This window comes from Pagrus major, chromosome 9 (assembly GCF_040436345.1).
Source record: "Pagrus major chromosome 9, Pma_NU_1.0".
Lineage (NCBI taxonomy): Eukaryota > Metazoa > Chordata > Actinopteri > Spariformes > Sparidae > Pagrus > Pagrus major.
Window position 1 is genome coordinate 12,585,450 of NC_133223.1, and position 19,240 is coordinate 12,604,689.

The 19,240-nt window shown below is 41.6% G+C and overlaps 2 protein-coding genes across 2 annotated transcripts; both read right to left on the reverse strand.

Moving 5' to 3' along the window:
* Window positions 1-674: 674 nt before the first annotated feature.
* tfg (trafficking from ER to golgi regulator) lies at window positions 675-16,720 on the reverse strand. Its single transcript, XM_073473775.1, has 8 exons — window positions 16,597-16,720; window positions 14,628-14,841; window positions 14,314-14,397; window positions 11,194-11,340; window positions 9,186-9,353; window positions 8,897-9,043; window positions 2,063-2,155; window positions 675-1,946 (listed from the first exon to the last, which is right to left on the reverse strand). Exons 2-8 carry the CDS (start codon window positions 14,809-14,811, stop codon window positions 1,546-1,548), a joined length of 1,224 nt encoding a protein of 407 aa, XP_073329876.1. The 5' UTR covers window positions 14,812-14,841; window positions 16,597-16,720; the 3' UTR covers window positions 675-1,545.
* A 240-nt stretch (window positions 16,721-16,960) lies between these two features.
* jagn1a (jagunal homolog 1a) lies at window positions 16,961-18,726 on the reverse strand. Its single transcript, XM_073474172.1, has 3 exons — window positions 18,693-18,726; window positions 18,101-18,201; window positions 16,961-17,989 (listed from the first exon to the last, which is right to left on the reverse strand). The coding sequence occupies exons 2-3, from the start codon at window positions 18,187-18,189 to the stop codon at window positions 17,527-17,529; spliced, it is 552 nt and encodes a 183-aa protein (XP_073330273.1). The 5' UTR covers window positions 18,190-18,201; window positions 18,693-18,726; the 3' UTR covers window positions 16,961-17,526.
* Between the last annotated feature and the right edge of the window lie 514 nt (window positions 18,727-19,240).

Here is a 19,240-nt window from a genome sequence, read left to right on the forward strand (position 1 = left end):
CTCCCTCTTGATGTTTTTCAAATGTATTTTGTGGCACTTTGAGCACCACAAGCAGAGTACCATCTAGTTACATTATATTTGATAGAAGGCAGTCATCTCTACGGCCGATACCTCCAAAACTCACCAACTCACTAAACAATCAGGATGGATAAAAAGCACTACAGGTAAGAAGAAACAAATTAGATCAAACACAGGATTGTGGGAGTGATATTGAATTTGACATTAACCTGATTTAAGACATTCCTAATATTGTGCTAACTGTATCAACATCACGCACCATCTAAAGTGGACAAACGCAGCTAAAAAGATGGATTTTAGTTTGGCGCAGAACAAGTGAAGAGCGATGCTAAATAAATGAATCTCAATTATCCTAAATAAACCTGCTGTGCTCAATTCTTCTCACTCAGCGAGACAGTTTGACATGAAAGATCAACCACATACGCGCATGCCATATGTCCCAGCCAACCACAACCCACAGGCAGGAAAACAAAATAGGACTACCAGCATTACCACAGTTTTCCAAATCTGGGTGGAGGAGCGGAGGAAGAGAGAAGCCAAACTTAACAGAGACATGAACTCAGAAACCACAGACAGAGAGAGAGAGGGAGAGAACACAGCAAGACAACACTGGGCCAAGAGAAACACAATATTGAAAGATAAAAAAGGACTCCAGCTGGGTCTCAATCATTTATTAGGTTCAAGAAAAAAAAAATGTTACAGTTTATACATAAACAACTAATCTCACTTGAAGGTGGAATTTGATTTATTAGTAAAAACCAGTGATAAGATAAAGAGAAAGAGGAATAAGCAAGCTTTACTGGAGGTGATATAACGAGCTAAACAAACGAAGCCTTCCTTCATGGGAACTACACCTCCCATAAGCCATCACTTAGCTAGTGTTCCCAACATGGGGCAGTTTCATTGACACATCATTAATACCGACATGGTGGTGAAATTGATCAAATAAAGAAAAAACAATCAAACCAAAAAACAGACAAAACAAACGACAGACGGGTAACTTTTCATTTAGATAGTGTCTTATAAATGCATCTATACACTGTAAACTCAACACAACCGGCTGAGATGCTTGTCATTGAAGTGCGAGACACAAATGCAGAATGTTGATGCGGATCTCACTCGCGAAATGAAGCGTTACCATCAAAAGAACAAGAAACAGTTTGTGCACCAGCCTGTTTTGGTCTTCCAGGTGTGAACATACAGACTGGTTACATTTTTACCATGACAGACACAAAAGGGCAGAGCCGACAGATGTGGCGGTGACAGGAGAAGAGGGGAAAATAACACAAGGAACACACACCGGGGCCAAAACAGAGCGGTATGTTGGAGAGACAGCATACAAACACTAACCATCAGACTGGGGGAGTTGCTTGTTTCATATTTGGACTTGATATTGGTACGAGAGGGGGAGGAGGGGATGCAGAGCAGTAGATCATATTTCCTGCACCCACGCCAAACAGTTGGAGCCACATATAGAGTAGGGGGTTTGAAGGGTGTGTGAGGATCAGTAACATCCGCTATCCTCTTTTACCGGTATCCAGGGCCTGGCTGAGTGTAGCCCTGGCCATAAGGAGGGCGGTTGCGGGCATAAGGGTTAGCAGCTCCTGGTGGAGGGGTGGCGGTGGTGCCTGGAGGTGGGGTGTATCCAGGGCGGGGTTGGTACCCTGAGCCGGGCTGGGAGCTGGGCGGCATGCTGTAGTTGGCAGGTTGCGAGGCCTGGGAGGTATAGTTTTGGGGAGGAAAGGTTCCTGGTGGATACTGCTGGGCTCCCTGAGATGGATGGGGCTGCTGCTGGCCACCCTGGAAGCCCGGAGCTGGAGTTGGACCGGGAGCCGGAGCCTGGGAGGCGGAAGGCGCGTAGTTCTGAAACTGCTGCTGCTGCGGCTGAGGTGGGCCAGGCTGAGGGGCTCCAGGCTGAGTGCTGTATCCTGCAGAGAGAGGGAGGAAGGGAGGGAGGTAGTTTCTTTAATTCATTCTACAGAGGGAAAAGAGCGACAGCAGCTACCTTTTTTCTTTTTAAAACCCTAACTATTTTTACTCTTACCAGCATACTGCATACCGTACTGCTGCTGCTGTGGGGGAGCGCCTGGTTGCTGAGGCGGGTATCCACCTGGAGCCTGGTACTGGTACACCTGACCTGAAGAGACAGGAACAAGCATCATCAGTACAGAAGAACCACAAAAATAACATAATGTGAGCCACTATCCATTACATCTGTGGGCACATTTATACTTTCATATCTGGATAACATCCAGATGCAGGTGCCACAGTTTGGCATCAAACCTGGGTGCATACAGCTTTTGTACATGGGGCACATGCTCTAGTAAGCAACTGATGCGCCCCGTGATTTAGTACACATTTACACTGAGCCACATACGTGCATCTGTTTGTTATGTGTATGTTTTCTGCATGCAAATTGAAATCAGCTCTCCTTCGAAAGACCACTCACAGTTACACACATACACTTACACTGTACTTACAGTGTGGGGAAGTAGTGTACATGTCTTAGAAAGAGGCATTTGCAGCAGTGATGGAATGTAAGTAAGTACACTTACTCAAGTACTGTACTTACAGTGAGTACAATTTTAAGGCACTGGTACTTTATGTTTCCACTCCATTCCACAAAGTTTTGGAGGCGAACATTGTACTTTTTACTCCACTACATTTATTTGATCACTTAAGTTACAGTTACTCTGAAGATCACATGCTGCATCAGACGCAAAGTTGCACATTTTTTGCTGAATATTGGATTTGATAAGCAGCCTGTCAAATAATCGGTCAACCCATAATATACAGTTTATATACATGTAAATATATATTTGTAATTTACTTTTAAATGTACTTCAGTAACAAACGTATAAGTAAGATGTTAGGTCAAGTACTATTCATATGAGTGACTTTCACTGTTACCGAAAACATATTTTAACACATTATCTTTATTTTACTCAAGTAGGGGTACTTTTTACAACATTGCATTTTAACATATGGCTGGAATGCAATGGGACTGCAATGTTTTATATATGATAGCTATCCATGATGCAGGAAGTTTAAAGGGGTCTCTGTATCTTCACAGGAACACCTGTGCATCTGGACAGAAACGGCTTCAGTGCAAACAGCTGCAACCACTTTGATACAAGTATTTGTTGCTAAAAGCCGGTGCTGCCCACAGGTATCTGTCTAGGGCGCTTTACATTAAGAACTAGCTTTGAGCTGGAGAGCAGCGTGCAGGTGCCCGAGCAGACATTAACAAACACAAAACTGAGGCTGACATATGTGTCCGTTAAAAATATTATGTGCACACTGGCGTGAATGACTCAGGCAAACTTGCATCAGGACAAGAAATTGTCCACTAGACATGTCTGTTTGCAGACAGCAACTTCCTGCTCTCCTTTTATAACCCATGACTTCACCAGTCCACACTGCATACGTGCACATGTGGAGGATGGTCTCATGTCTACAACTCCAGTCATCTCAATGATGTGTCTTAAATAGTAATTCTCTAAATGCTTCTGAAAGCCTGGAACATTATGTTACACTCACTAACAACTTTTGAGCAACACGATGAGTAATCAGTAATATTATGCTCGACAGTGAAGTCATGCACGTCCTTTTTTTCCTTGTTATTTTACATTTGCTCATCAAGTTTTCCAGTGAATGCCTGAATGTTCAGCAAACATGCAAAAATTTGGCGAGCTAGTGTTCTTCCTTAACGAGGCCCAACTCCTCTCCTTGCTGCCATATAAATTGGGGTGACGGCATATGAAGAGAAGAAAAGAGAGAAGGAAGAATGAAAGTAGGTTCACTGGTTTAAATACTGGTAAAACTGGTGCTGATTTTCCACTCTGTAAGAGGGCTGATACTGTGACGCATTACAATTTTTTGAAGGTCAAAATAAGATAAAAGCTGAAAAGAGTCCTGTTCGTACTGACCGAGAACCTCAATGGACTCAGACTAGCTAAGAATATGCAGTGTGAGATGCCCTTCTTCTAAGACATGGTCTAAGAGTTGACTATGGGATAACATTTCCACACACCCATTTTTAACCCAGGGCTATACGATTTACGCTGCACTTCTACTTGCACTCGGTTAAATGTTTGCTGGAACATGCAGCCAGTGTTTACATACTAGAATGATGCTACTGGCACCTTTTAGCCCTGTGCTTTGTGGATTTTTAGGGAATAACCCTGCCAACTCGGGGCTACCCCAGCAGGCCCTAGGATAAAGTCGGGGTTAGCTGACTTTAGAACATGCCACGATTGTGCCAGTTTCAAAGCTTTCTTAGTCTGGGGCAAACAAGGTTGTAGGATTACTCCCTGAAAATCAACTAAACAACTGGCTTAAATGTGCCAGTGTGAAATGGAGTACTCACATGTCATTCTAGAATCTAACATTATTCACGTGTTGCTACGGACATTTAATTCAGGGCTAGTTGAAGTACAGTGTGAATTGGATAACCCTAGACTTAGGTCAACCCTAGGTTAACAATGTGTGTGAAAAGGGCTTTTTCACACTGCAAAGCTAAAAGCATTCTTGGAACCTTCTTAATCCCAAACTAAAGGGGCTGATAGCGGCAGGCTAAGAAAGCGTTCACACTGACACATTCAAAGTGGGTTAACCGTGACTTTCTGGCCCTGCTCGGAAGCAGTGTTAGCCCTGAGCTTGTGTGGTTATCTGAGAAAATAGACTAAACACAGGGCCAGATTGTGCCAGTGCGAAACGGGGTGAGAGTAAAATATGGGTTATTCTGTGACGCAACTTACACAAGCTGTGTGCTGGAAGTTCAGTGTGAATTGTAAAGCCCTGGGCTTAGGTTAACCCAGGGTTAACAATTTGTGTGTGAGAAGGGGCTACGTTACCCAAGGGTCAACTCTTACAGAGAATATGCAGTGTAAAAGCCCTTAAGAATACTTACAATACATTGTGAAAAGCACTAGAAATAACTCTCTCTTGTAACAAATATTGTGTTCAAGCAGCTGAGGCTCAATCAATTAGCAGAAAACAAGTTGTATTACTTTGCATTGATCTGGAAGACACTTGACAACTAAATATTTAGCTAGAAACAGTGTACCACTTTTTATAAGCTTTGACAAGATGTGGCAACCATCTGTTATCTCTCTGACAGCACCTTTTACATGAACACCATGGTCTTTATTGTGTGAAGGCATGTGTGTTAAATTGGCTTCTTCTCCTATTCTCCTCAGACTGTAATCCATCACGAGTGTTATGTAAGAGTGATGGAAGGATGCGTGGCTGTTAGACCCCTTTGGCCCTGGGGAGTCCATTTTGCTCCAGTGGAGCCAAGAGGTCAACTATGAGCCTGCTGAGCGCCCACAGGACAAAGAAACGACCAGGGGCTCACTGAACACAGAGCTGCTTTACTTCAGGAGAAAGAAAAGCCCCAAGTTGGGAAAAATTATGTTCACTGGAACAAAGACGCAGTTGGCTGTAATTCTACTGACCCCTAAACATGCCTGAAGAAGTAGTCATGAGAACAGGTCCTATTTTTAAATAAACATTTCACACCAAACACACATCTGCCCATCTGATAAAAGGCCTTACGCTAATGTTTGAGCCGCTGCTACAACATGTGTTTACAGTTTCTTTCTTGCACAGATGTAAATTACTGCCAAGGGTCTCTCAGCATCTTGACGGACAACAGGTTGAAATCTTATGGATCTTGTTAGCAGCATTCTTATGTTAACAAGTAACCCAAGCTTTCATTAAAAGGGAGCTTGAGGCTGCCTTTAAAAAGGCCACACGTGCTCAGCTGGCATCCAAACCGATGTATTACCTTTAACAGATTTTTGTGGCTGCTCTGTTTTGCCTTGAGGTTGTCATACTGATAAACAGTCTGCAACCAGAGACAGGAATTATATGAGGACAAAGAGTGAGCAGTGAGGAGAGGCTTGGCAGGATCTAATTTAATGTTGTCGTGTGCCAACCATCTGCAGCAAGGAGAGGATGAACTGTTGCCACGTTGGGGTTGGAGATGTATCTAACAACCTGCTGCAAGGGTACAAGATGGTACCAAGCAAAAGCTTCCAATTTGTATAATGACAATACTTTACTGATCTCTTCTTTTTTTTCCAGTAGGTTTGCCTGCGTCCGTAATACTACCACTTGGAGTTGCTGAATGTTTCAATCTTTTATCGACCCAGTCAAGTATTTTGGTCCCAATCCGAGTTCTTTAACACTGGATATCTCCTGCAGAGCCTGATACTTAATATATTTACATAAAGGTTGATTTAATATGTACTTGACACACTGAAATAACAGCTGCAGTAATCTTAAACACATTTGTTCTGAGCTACCTGATCCAAATGAAGGTCCTGGTTCAAACATTTTGATTTTAGAAGCTAAAATCGACATAATGTGAATTTAATATTAACTGGGAGAAGACAACACTTGATATTGACTCCTGGAATTGTATCTTTTTTTACTTTTAGTGATGTATTTCAACTTCACTGACCGCTTGCTAAGAAGTTTTCACACACTCTTGATTGCATCGCATTGTGTTAAGACACAACAACTGACACAGGGTGGTGTGAGGTGTGTCAGGTACAGTAGTTTATTGGTTATTATGATGATAAATTTGGGTCTGCCTGGCACCAACTTGTAATTCTGTGTGTGACCGAGTTTCTCCAAATGAGAACTTTGTAACAACCATCACAGAGCAAGGGTGATAATGAACAAAAACATGGCATTTAATTCCTTTCAATAAGCTTGGAATGATGCTAATTTGTGTACCCGTGCAGAGCTTAGACTCCATGATTGCATCCCTCCATTATCACATCTATTTATGTCTAGAAAACAGTCAGAATCAAACATCAAATCAGCAAGAACATGTGACTAATTAGACAAGAGAAGCTGTTATTCTTCCTAACTGTTTTGTTATTGAAGAAAGAAAAAGCAATATGAACAGCTTGCAGTTGAGCTGGCTGTTTGTGTGCAACATGGCGTGTTGCTGGCTAACCCAGTGACTGAATAAGTTTCTCTCTGGATAAACTGAACCCTTTTAGAAGCCTTTGGAGAGGCCCAGTAAGTCCAGGCCAAACCACAAACCACCAGTTAAATGGAAGTAGTCATACCACATGTGTGTTGATCTTCAGTGTTGCAGGTGTGGTTAGGAGTCAGCAGTGTTACTGCTCTCACAGGGTGCAAAGAAAAAAAAAAGTCATCTCTTTTGCTCCAGTGGTCTCCTCCTTCAGCTGGGCCAAACCACAAGCTGAAAACAATCCAATCCACTAACAGCAATTTAACAAACAATATGATATGCACCTCAGTGGCTGCACCTGCCTGGGCCTTTCTACACAACAAGAGCCAGAGAATTCCCAAATGTTAAGTGAGATGCTTGGATAAAAGAAATGGACGTGCGAGATTGGCACAGAAGATCATTTCTTCCCCTGAGCTGGATCACAGAGCGGTACTCTGCTGAGAAAACTGAGTAACATAAGTCTTGTTGTTTTTGCCAACATCCTGCCCAATGCTTAGTTCATTTATCTTTATCTAGGCCTTGGGTCTGGGTCCAACATATGCATGTTAAAGATCTCACACAGGGGAGAGCTGTGATAAGGTCTTTGCTGCATGAGATAAACTCTGATTCCCTGGATTCTTGTTTACACAGTGTTAATTAAGACTCCACTGCAGTAAGACTCTAGGTTCATTTTTCTTTCTTTGAAAGCTGCTGCTTCAAAAGCAGAACGGATCAGATTTCAGTTTGCTTTACTCATATCAAAATAATAATCTTCCACTGCATTAATACATCACCTCATTTAATAGCTGGCAGGAAAAATGTGATATTGTCTGTAATCCAATAAAAAATAAAAGAAGGTAAGTGGAATTTAACCAACACAGCTCACAAAAAAAATGGAAGTGCAGTATTTTTCTGGTGCATTCTTTGATCCCAGTCCGTCATACATGTACTATATTACATTATATAGAATGGCCTCAGACAAGCGTGGCATGAAATTACACCTTACATACAGCAGGACTGCACAGACTGTGGCAGTGGCTGCAGATTTACTCTTTTAGTCTCCGTTATGAAGAAAAGGGCGTAGTTCTGCCCAACAGGCCTGTGTGTAAGTACTGCCCCGTATGTGCATGACCTGAGCTGAAACAAGACTGAACTCATATAAACAACATAATAGAAATAATAAAAACTTCAGTCTGAAGTGTTTATGATTCAGTAAGTTTATATTAGCTTTCACGGTGGTACCGTGTGTGTAAGTCGACTAGGCGGGATGTTTATACAGGACACAAGAGCCCCAGGACCCCTGCACAGATTATCTGGTGCTGCTTTTTCAAGATTTTTTCTTTTGTTTGACTTTGATAGCAAAGTTCAGTTGGAGTACATTTCAATCTATTCAACACAAATCTTCAAATTAAAGAAATATTACAACACTGACTCACATATGAATTATGGCAAGAACTTGAGAGGGGAGTTGCATATCTGTCTGGGTGGTGGACTGCTAATACTACTAACGCAGAATGTTTAAAAGATGAACTACCAAGCCAGCTACAACTCACCAGGGGAGTCAGTAAGATCCCAGGCAGTGCTACTCTACAAAAGAGCTTGGATCGGTAGTTCAGGGAAACACATTAAAACTCGCTCAACAGGGGGTGACATTTTTATGAGGCTTCGTTGGTGGTAATTCCTGAAAAATACCCAGTATAACAGCATCACAGTAAAAGAAAGTGTAATTGCTTAAACCGCCCTTACTGCAGGGTCTCCAACCCCCTGTGATCATTTGGATTAACCCTGTTGTGCACTCTAACAAACACAGACCCTACCTGCCTCAGACTACGTGTGTGTTCACCAATTATATGCTAAATATGGCATAAGGGAATTTGTGTTTTCATGGGGATGCAAGTGTCTCACCATCCATGCCAGCTGGGGGTCCCTGCTGTACTCCAGGATATGGGGCCTGTGGTTGAGGGGGCACTGCTGGCTGAGGTGCTGCAGACGAGGAGGAGGCAATGCTGTCAGGGGTTCCTGAGCGCTCCTCTGGTGCAACTGCAGGGGGAGCTACGCAGGTGGAACGGGGGGGGGAGCAGACATGTGAAGGAGACATGTATTTTTTATATGATAACTATGTGCTGAAAAAAATCAAATGATTAAAAAAATAAATAGCATATTCTGCTTTTTGCAGTTGGATAGTGTGTAATACCTGGGGCCTGGTCCTCGCTCAGGCCAAAAGCAGAGATGACGTTCTTGCTGACCTCATCTTGGTTTTTTAAGGGGTCGAAGGCTGACATGCTGGCCGCACTGACTGGAGTGGCCTGTTTCACTGTGGGGTCTGCTGCCACCACTTTGCCTTCTCGTCCATCCACTGATTCTAGAAACACCAAAGCAGAAACGTTTAAGAACCAGGAGAGACAAAGTGTGGCAATAATGCAATGCCTGTATGCAACATTTTGCTCTCGTTTGTGTTGACCACAAAAAAAAAGTTTTATTATTACACCATCAACACAAACATGTAGCAGAAGGCGGATGGAGGATTGAGTGTTCTTCGCAAACACTGTCCAAGCCTCATAAAAGAACTTGATTATCTGACTCAGAAGAACAAATCCCCTTGTTTGTCTCAGTATAGTGCCAGATTGCAAAATACAGATCACCCCTGTTTATTTCACTCCTTAATTCCAGCCAAATCACATATAAATATGTTCTTGTTTACTCTCAGTGAGTTACAAACAGCGGAACAGTCAGTCAGCAGTCAGTTTTAATACAAACGCCTACTACCATACTCTTAAATGACCACACGTGTTCGTCACATTAAGTCTTCGGTCACAGTTATGATGACAAGGGAAGGGCGTGTGTGCGTATGTGTTTGGGTGTTAGTGACCACAAGCTAACTGGACAGAACCAGTATGCATGCAGTACATGAAGCACATTGAAGCTACAAATGTAGTGTACAATTCCAGACAAACCTCAAGGTGAAAAAAGTTTTATTCCAATTATTCCAACAATAACTGAACCTTATAAACTGTCTCAGTCTGGTGCCAGTGTCTCTGTGGGTTATACATCTTACTGTTCGGGCAGTGAGCATGTGGAATGTGAACAAGTGTTATTTGTTAACAAGGGCGCGTGACTCCCATCAGTAGGATTAAGAGATCTAAGACACACACAAAAAAAAGAAACCAAAAGAGAAATAAAACTGTCTGGACTGTGTTTATATGTGTGTACATGTGCCATTACCAATGGCCTCACAGATACCGGATTTTTGTGGCTAATACTGACAAGGATATTTGACAGGTGAACAAATCTGACAACAATATATTGGCTAAGTAATAGTAATAATAGCAATTAGTTGTTTTTTACACATGAGCCCAAAACATAAATAAACAAACTTGATACAAATCCCTTAGGTTTGCTGATTTATATTTTAAGAATTGTGACCAACATCATATTAAGCAGGAAATTTTTCAGCTGGGAAAAAAAAATAAAATTCAACACGTCAGTGCTCTCCAGTAGGCGAACTACGTAATGGGGACACTGTTTTCAAAATGAATTAAAACTTAGTTTGGCATTTCTGTACTGCAATTTCATGTAACATGTTACCTAGAGCTGCAGTAATTAGTTGATTAAAGGATTAGTTGAGCAAAAGAAAATTAACTGCCAACTATTTTGATAACTGATTCATTGTTTCATTTGTTTTTCAAGTAAAAACATCAAATATTTACTGAGTCCATCCTCTTAAATGTAAGGATTTGCTGCTCATCATTTATAAATGAAGAGTTTTGAGGTTTTGGACTGTTGGTTGGACACAAGATACGATGTAAAGATGTCAAGTTGGGCTCTAGGAAACTGAGATGAGCATTTTTCAATCTGACATTCTATAAACTATACGATTAATAAATTAACTGTGAAAATAATAAGCAGATTAAATGACAATGAAAATAATCGCTAGTCCCAACCTAATGTTGATTAAAATACACCTATCAGCCACACCAGGTGACAGGTGTGCCATCTGGGAGTGCTGTTGCCTTGAGGAGGTGTACTTGGTTTGCGACAATGTTTGGGGAGCGTGTCAAGTGGTGATTTTCACTTGAACTGTCAGTGGGTTAATGTTGAGGCTGATCGGTGTATATCCCAATACAAACATAATTGCAATAAGCCATTATCAACTAATTTTTTGGCCTACAGCAGCTAACATGTATGTGTATGCGGGTGCTTACCACTGTCCGGTGCAGTAGCAGCCAGACCAGGCTCTGTGGGGGGTTCAAGGCTGTCCAGCAGGTTGTTGACTTTATTCCTGAGCTCAATGAGCTCCCTGCGCAGATGCTTCACCTGACTCGACTCCAAAGGCCGCGGCTGACCATTCACTGCACATAATGAGAGATGAAGAGAGAGGGAATATGTGAGCAAATTAAAATAAATCCCTGCTATTTGTTTGGGGAGTATGATTAAGCAAAGTCAAACATTTCTCCAACTCTGCGCAGCCGACTCCATTTGTGTGTTAGACTGCAAGAAGGGTGATGGATAAAACGGTTCTCCTGATCGCTTTTACAGACAGCAATCCCCTGGTCCTTACCTTTATTAATGGGGGCTTTTTATACATTACTGAATCTGGATCTCATTAATTCAGATCATTTCCCACTTGGGACGATGTTGTCTTGAACTTGAACTGCTGGTTGACATAGATCATCGTCAGATGCTGAGTTATAGCCATGAGCTCCCAGGAATATCTGGGTCAGACTGCGCAGAAACGTGTCAGCAGCCAGCAGATGGTGAACCAAACCACAATTGAGCAGGAACATTAAATAAATTCGATTGTAAGGGGCTATCAGCTGGTGATATACAGCTACCACTGAGAGGCATGTCATGGAGGTATAATGTTGTTGGTTATATTATAAGATGTTTTTTAACTGGTACATTATGATTAACAGTTAAGTGAAACGTCAAAATGTGTGGTTACACAACAACATCTATTAATGTAAAATAAACACAGTATACACATGAACTCCGCAGTTCATTGGTCTGTAAAAGCTACAGTAAGTATGTGTACAGTATGAATGATGATCTGTCCCAATTGTGTTGGCTCCAGACTCTGAATACATGGGATTACAGAGATCATCTATCACATGGTTGAATCCACAAAGACAGTCACAATAGCAGCCAGGCTGACAGAGAGAGCTTCATCATCACACCCTGCCAGAGAGGTATTTAACTAACAATGGAGCTGGAAAATGCTGGGAGAAAGGACACTGGTTGGTCATGCTCACTTATGAAATAAAATCATCAATCAAACCAACAGGTCCATTATTACTCTGCCAATCTGCAGGAAACGCGGGACAAAATTCTTCACATCCCTCGAACCTGTGTGACCTGCACCATGCGGGTCACTCTACCTTCTTTCAACCCTCATTTTCCCACTAATAATTCATGTAGAGGGGTGAAATTTCCATCGCAAACAACAACAGCGAGAGTAGCATTCGCTGGACATTCCTCTCTCTCACAACGTTTTCTCTGTTTGAGTGGATAATGCTGAACAGAGAAGCACGGGGTCACGAGGCTCTTCGCTGAGAGACGGGCTGCCACAGACTCCAGCTACTCCTGCTCTTTTTGAATCTCTACACATGTTTAAGAATATCAGTTCCACGTGAGGTCATGACACGCAAACATGAGCCAGATTTGATAGAGGGGAAGTAACTTTTTTTTTTTTAAACAAAGAGACACATCTTACAGCTCCCTGGCTAATAATAGCAGCAAGAGGATGGAGCAGAGGAAACAACATCATGTTGTCATTCCAGATTTTAAGAGGAGACTTAGTTACTGTATTTCTAACTTTGTGTGAGTCATTTTGAGTTTTAAATCTAGATTACATTATTAAATTTGAAAGATGCAAGATGGTTCTATGGCTTTGTGTCATGTTTTTATTTATTTATTTATTTTTTTACAGCTGATAGCAATATTCTGTAGACTCAATATCTTAAAGACTGACATTTATGAAGATTTATGCAGATATCACCATAACGTTAAATCTTAATTTCCTGGCAGGAAGCAGTAAAGCTCCAAAACAAATTTAAAATATTCTAAGCACAACACTGGGACACAGCGCTGAATGAGTAAACATTTACTGGAAGTAGAATAAGTTATGAACATTTGAAAAACAAATGCTATGTAAAGATGGCCTGCCAGGAGAATCTGAGCATGAGCCTTGTATGACCTTATATGGGTACGTATGTTTTGCCATGATTGAAAGAAAAGTGTCCCAGCTGGCACGTCAGATGAGTCCAGCCCCTGTGAGCCTTCAAATGACAAGTGGGTAAAGCTAAAGGATGGATGGAATACAGTTCATCATTAACTTGTGCGTTTGCCTTCATGCCCACAAATACATTAAGTCATTTTTACAAAACAGACAAAATTCACTAAAAGCTTAAATTAATTATGTTGAGTATACATTGTATATAATTATTGTTTGGGGCGGCTGTGGCTCAGGAGATAGAGCGGGCTGTCCACTGATCGGAGGACTGTGGTTTGATTTCCTGGCTGCATGACAAAGTTTTCTTGGGGGAAGATAATGCACCGCAGATTGCTCCCAATTGCTGTTCCATCAGTGTGTGAGTGTGTGTGAATGGCTCAGAATAGAATATAATGTGGATAGGGAGCTCTGTATCGCTCTTGATTCGCAGGTCGGCACCTTGTGACAAGTGCTGCAAAGAGCTTTGAGTAGTCAGTAGACTAGGAAAGCGCTGTATAAATTTACCCATAAAGCTACAGTTATATTACACAAAGTTAACTGGCTGTGTTGTTACTATGTGAAAAAAACAGGCCTCAACCTGACATGTTGGGGTGTGGTTAACTGGTTGTTGTGAATTGTTATTAATTGTTCTATGGCCTCCACCCGCAGTTGCAATGACTCAGTGGCTATGGATTTAGCTGGGATGGCACATAACTAAGATTACGACTAGGAGCGAGTATTACTTGCTCAAACAACTTTTATGAATCATCCATCTACTATCTATCACTTTGTTTGTGTGCTGAATCAGTGCTAAGAAACACACAAAAATTCCGGCCCAAACTGGTCAGATGGGAGTGCACACAACTTTCATTTGCATAGAGAGGAGCTGTGGTTTGTTGTGTGAAACATAAGCTGGACTGCCCTCCAGTGACGGGTTACTGTAACAGCTGATGTGAGGCATCTTGGTCTACAGTTTACCATGATGATGCTATCACATGATTTGAGACAAGACATCTAAAGGCTTGAACTTTGAATTCCTTATGGCAAAATTCACTTGCATGTCAGTGTATGTCTATGATGGGGCAACAGAAAGGAAATGACTTCAATATCTCACCAAACAAGGTCAGTTTGAGTATTCTACTGCACTGGATGGCGAAGGAGAGGTCGGAGCTGTCAAAGATAGTGATGAGGTCGTCATCTAGAAAAGGGGAAAAGAGAGACCAATGATTCACTGAGAGGGAAAGTGTCTCTATGAAACGAAAAATGTGAAGATACCAAAAGAAACAACACCTTTATTCCATTTTTGGAAGTACATGATTAAGCAACAAAGTCAGTGTCAAAAACTACACACTATCACACATCTTTAATCAGCATTCATGTTCTTACCCTTGAGACCAATTAGGATCGACAGCCTGTGTCCTCACTCACCTTCATCCTTGTATTTGATGGTAACCTCGTCGTTACTCTGCAGCTTTCCCCTGAAGACGCGCTGCATCATCAGCACTAGCTCATCATAAGTGATGTCTTCGTTATGGATAGGGATGCGTCTGATGTCGTCGCCCAACTGGGCTTTGATGATCAGCTTCCCGCTCAGGTCCAGCTGGCCGTTCATGGTGCCGTCCGACCTCTTCTGCTCCCACCACTTAACAGAGGAGAGGCAGTTGTAAAAACAACCAGCCGAACAACATGCCTGTGTGTTGCCCTAGCTCTCCTTCTCTTGTTCTCAATGCAAATTAGGGCACATTTGAATTTTAGTCCTGAACTATGACAAATTAGCAATAGCTGAATTGGACTAACTGTGATCATATATGGATAAATACAGAAGAAAAGCTATCGTCCATAAAATTGGTTAAGAAGGTCATCAGGTAAGACCGGGCCTGTGTAAGTAGGTTAACAGGTCAGGGGAAGTGTTTGCTGTGACAGTTGCTATCTACAACTAAAATCTGGTCACTACTTTAACAAGGACAATGGGATTATGTTTCATTAGCAGCTCCTTTATACTGTTACAGAGCTTTATTGTCTTCCCTAAAAGCATTATGATAATTACAACGAGAGGGACACAGCTTCTCTTTATTAAGGATTTGGTCTAACAGTCTCCTTTAACCTTTAACAATGAGGCTATCTCTCTGCAGGGTTTATACTGATTATAATTTTAAAATCCAATCAAGACTAGGCTTATGTAGTACTCACAATATCACACAACTTCACTTAAACTGAGTCTAAAGGTCAAACATCACCCAGTGAGGTGGCAGCAACATTTCTATGCTATTACAGAACCTCTCTAGACTTTGACCCAAAACATCAACGATTCAGATAAGAGAATCAAAGCATCCAACTATGTTTACTGGATCTTTCAGAATCATATAAAGTGAACATGTGTGTGTTAGGCAGGTTAAACTCACAGATGGTGTGTGGTTTGCAATCATAGATCTGCAATGTAACTCTAACATACATTCATTCAGATAAGTTACCCTCAACAGTTAGCGATAAATTAAGCTCTCTCATTGATCTGATCGTGTGTCTGTAGTTACTAGTTGGATTAACCATGACATTACCTGCTGATGTTCATGGCTGGTCAATATATAACAGTGGATTTAATTCCACAAATGCTGCAGCTCTGACTGCTCTAGCCAGATGAGTAATTGGCTGGATGCTAGGGATTGTGTGGTAGCTAACCTTTAGCATAACGTCACAGTGAACACTATATTAAAAAACGGACGACAACAAACTCATTTCTATTGAGACTAGCTCCACAAAATGAACGTCCGGGACGTCGGGACTAAATGTTTAACATGCCATTGTCAAATGACAAGTGTGGCTAAAGCTAATAGTTAAAGAGGCTCAATCGCACAGTCATCTGTCATTGGCCCGTGAACAGCAATCTAGTGACTGCTGACGTTAACATTTGATCGGCCTTTTCATCATTGTCATGTCAATGACGATAATATAAACTATTTATGCGAGTAAAAAACAATATTATAGTTAATCTCCCTTTGTATAATGTCATGTGTTGAAGTAAAATAGCCTTAATTTCACTTTATAGACATCAGCCGGCTAAGAGAGATTTCATATGCAACTTGAAATTGCTATCTATAACAGGCATTCAGAGCTAAGTAAACCAGCATTTTCTTCACCCAGTAATGTATCAACTTTGCTTTCCTAAAAATCAGAATCGATTCAAAACTGGGTAACTTCCTACAGATCAGTCTCGACACCTGTTTGGGCGAGCTAGTGTAGTCTAGCTCCCTGCGTACCCAACGTAACATTAGCTTGCTGCTAACTAGCAGGCTAACTACTTAGCTTACTAGCTAGCAAAATACAGCTCAAATAGAAACTGCTGCTTGCTTTAAACTGCGTTATAGTACAGTTGGACCCCAGACACAAGAAAATCTATTACCTGAATCAGACGACTTGACCACGCTGTATTTCACAGGTTTCCACAAACCGTGAAAATTAAATATGTTAGCTAGCCTAGCTGAGCCCGGGTGCCAGCATCAGGAAGTGTCCTACAAGCTGTAAACGTCAAACAGTACGTGGCATTCCGTGCGCGCAGCCGCAGACCATCTGGGACAAAGTGCGTTTGTGATCGACTCACCTAATTGTAAAGACTGATGATCAAGCATCAATTGTGACAAGCTCAACAGCATTCATTTCATTTTTTTCTATTTAGTTCATTTTGTGTAAAATGCATATTTAACTCATATACACAGGCTTAATAATTAGCTTTCTGATGCTGAATGAGAAAACAGGCAGGCAGCTACTGTGATTATGACCTTTATTTTTAATAGGCTGGATGCAATCTGAAGGGGGAAAAAGATATTGTGATAGGTAGACTTACTGAATGGTACAACTGATCAGCACATCTGCACATACAGTACCAATTTCTAAGCAAAATATGTATGTTGGAACAATCATGCCCTCACTGATGTATAAATAAAAACACCTTTACATGTATACTGTTCAAATCATGGCAACATTTTTAGAGCGATAACAATGATGTCCTGGTTATCAATGATCTATTTCTCTGTTTGGAGAAAAGCTGCAAATTAGACTCAGTCCTGAAGAGGGTACAAAGCAAATGAATGCTATGTTTATGGATGTTGTTAAGATACCACTCCTGATTGAGCGCTTTAAATGAATAATGGTGACAAAAAAATCCAGGTTCCTGCATAAATTGTACATCTTCCTCTATTCTACACTGTTGTCTAACATATAATGTTACATGATAATATCTGTAATAACTATAAGTGGACATGACGACTCATAACTTTATGCATAAATTAAGATAAAAACACAGTTTTGCCCAGTCACAGCTTTGGTCACTCCATTATTTCTTCTTCTTCTCCTGAGTGGTGTTAAACCATGAGTCTAACAGCTTTTTCATGTAATATAACTGCCATGCATGCACCTGAACAGCAACAACCATGATGAGGTACATAACAGTCACTGCAGAGAAGCCAAAAATGAAGCGGTAGGCCTTTCCGTGGCGGTACAGTTGCTGCGCCACAGGGAACATCTCCATTCCACCATATATGAGAGGTGCTATGGAGAACAACCCTGCGCTGATCATGGATATGACCAGGTAACTGATATTGTTCTTTGGCAGTGACAGGCTGCTGCAGAGCAGAGGGAGGAGGCTGAGCAGGTAGGGGTACTCCCACTGGTATGGCATGGACACTGTGTCATGTGACACCAGGTTGAATTGGCTGACAGTCACTTGAGCCGCCACCAGCAGCCAGATGAGAAGATGGACCAGGTTTAACTTCCGGACCTCTGACTTTAGGGAAGCACTGTAAAACCAGTAACAGATAACAAGGTGTATTAATGATCCTTTTCGATGTTCTTAATATTTTGAAGTAACATTTACATTTAGTGATCAGACACAGACAAAGGGTACTTGCCTCATTTGGTAATGTGGAGCTATCCTCTCTCTGTGTTTGAAGTCACTTCCATTGGTACCAGCAGCTCTAGGGCCAACACGTGATGTCATGGTGAGGGAAACCTATTTACACACGAGACAAATCACATTTCACAAGCCAACACTTGACAGAACAAAGGGCTGCAACTATTCATTTACTGATTGAATGGTTTTGGTCAGTAATATGTGCGGATACAGGGGATAGTGCAGTAACAATTCCCCAATTTCCTGATCTTGCTCTCAGAGGAGAGGAAGAAAATAAACAAGCACACAATGACAGGAAATCAACCACAATAAGCCAGACTATTGTCTGATTCTGATACGAAGTCGCAAACAACGGTTTATATTGAAAATGACTCATTTTAGGCAGATACGTTGAGCTGCTGACCGATTTAAAGCAGGCTAGCCTGTTAGCTGCTGCTGCTAGCTAACCTAATTGAACATTACCTTTCAGGAGATACGTACTGCGTGTTGGGCTGGCGTCGTTTTATTATTAGCAGTTTCAGCAGAGTACACCTTCACCACCAAGCGGTGATAACACACAACGTTAAAATGTAACAGCTAACAATGCTTACCGCGGTGTATTTCCTTGACGTTTGTCTGAGCTGCTTGTTTGAATTTGTACCAACAAAAGATGTGACAGATGGATGTTGTAAACAGCTGTGCGCATGCGCACAATGTCGACCAGAAGGCCCTCCTCCCGCAGCATCAGCATCTCTCCTCACAGCAGACAGCCAGCTGGAGCCACGACGCCCATTCATGATTTAGACCGGAAATGACCCTTTTATCATGTCAGGGGCCATTTCTCAATTAAAGCTGCACCAAAGATCACTAAGCATCCACTATCTTTCATTGTTTTACCTTATCAGTGTTGCTGGTTAACATTAGGGCCGGTAGTGCCGAAAAACGACTGCCCCCGATGGGAACGCGCAGATAAAAAAAGTAACCTGATGTTTCCATAATGTAGGCTAGTTGTCAACAGTTGATGAGGGTAGATGCTTTACCTTGCCACTTTTATTGTTGTTGTTGTTGTTATCGTTGTTGCAATGTGATTTTACACCGCTTTGATCTATAAATAAAGTCATAATTCAGTATCACTGTTTCAGTGATTTTATAACGAGGA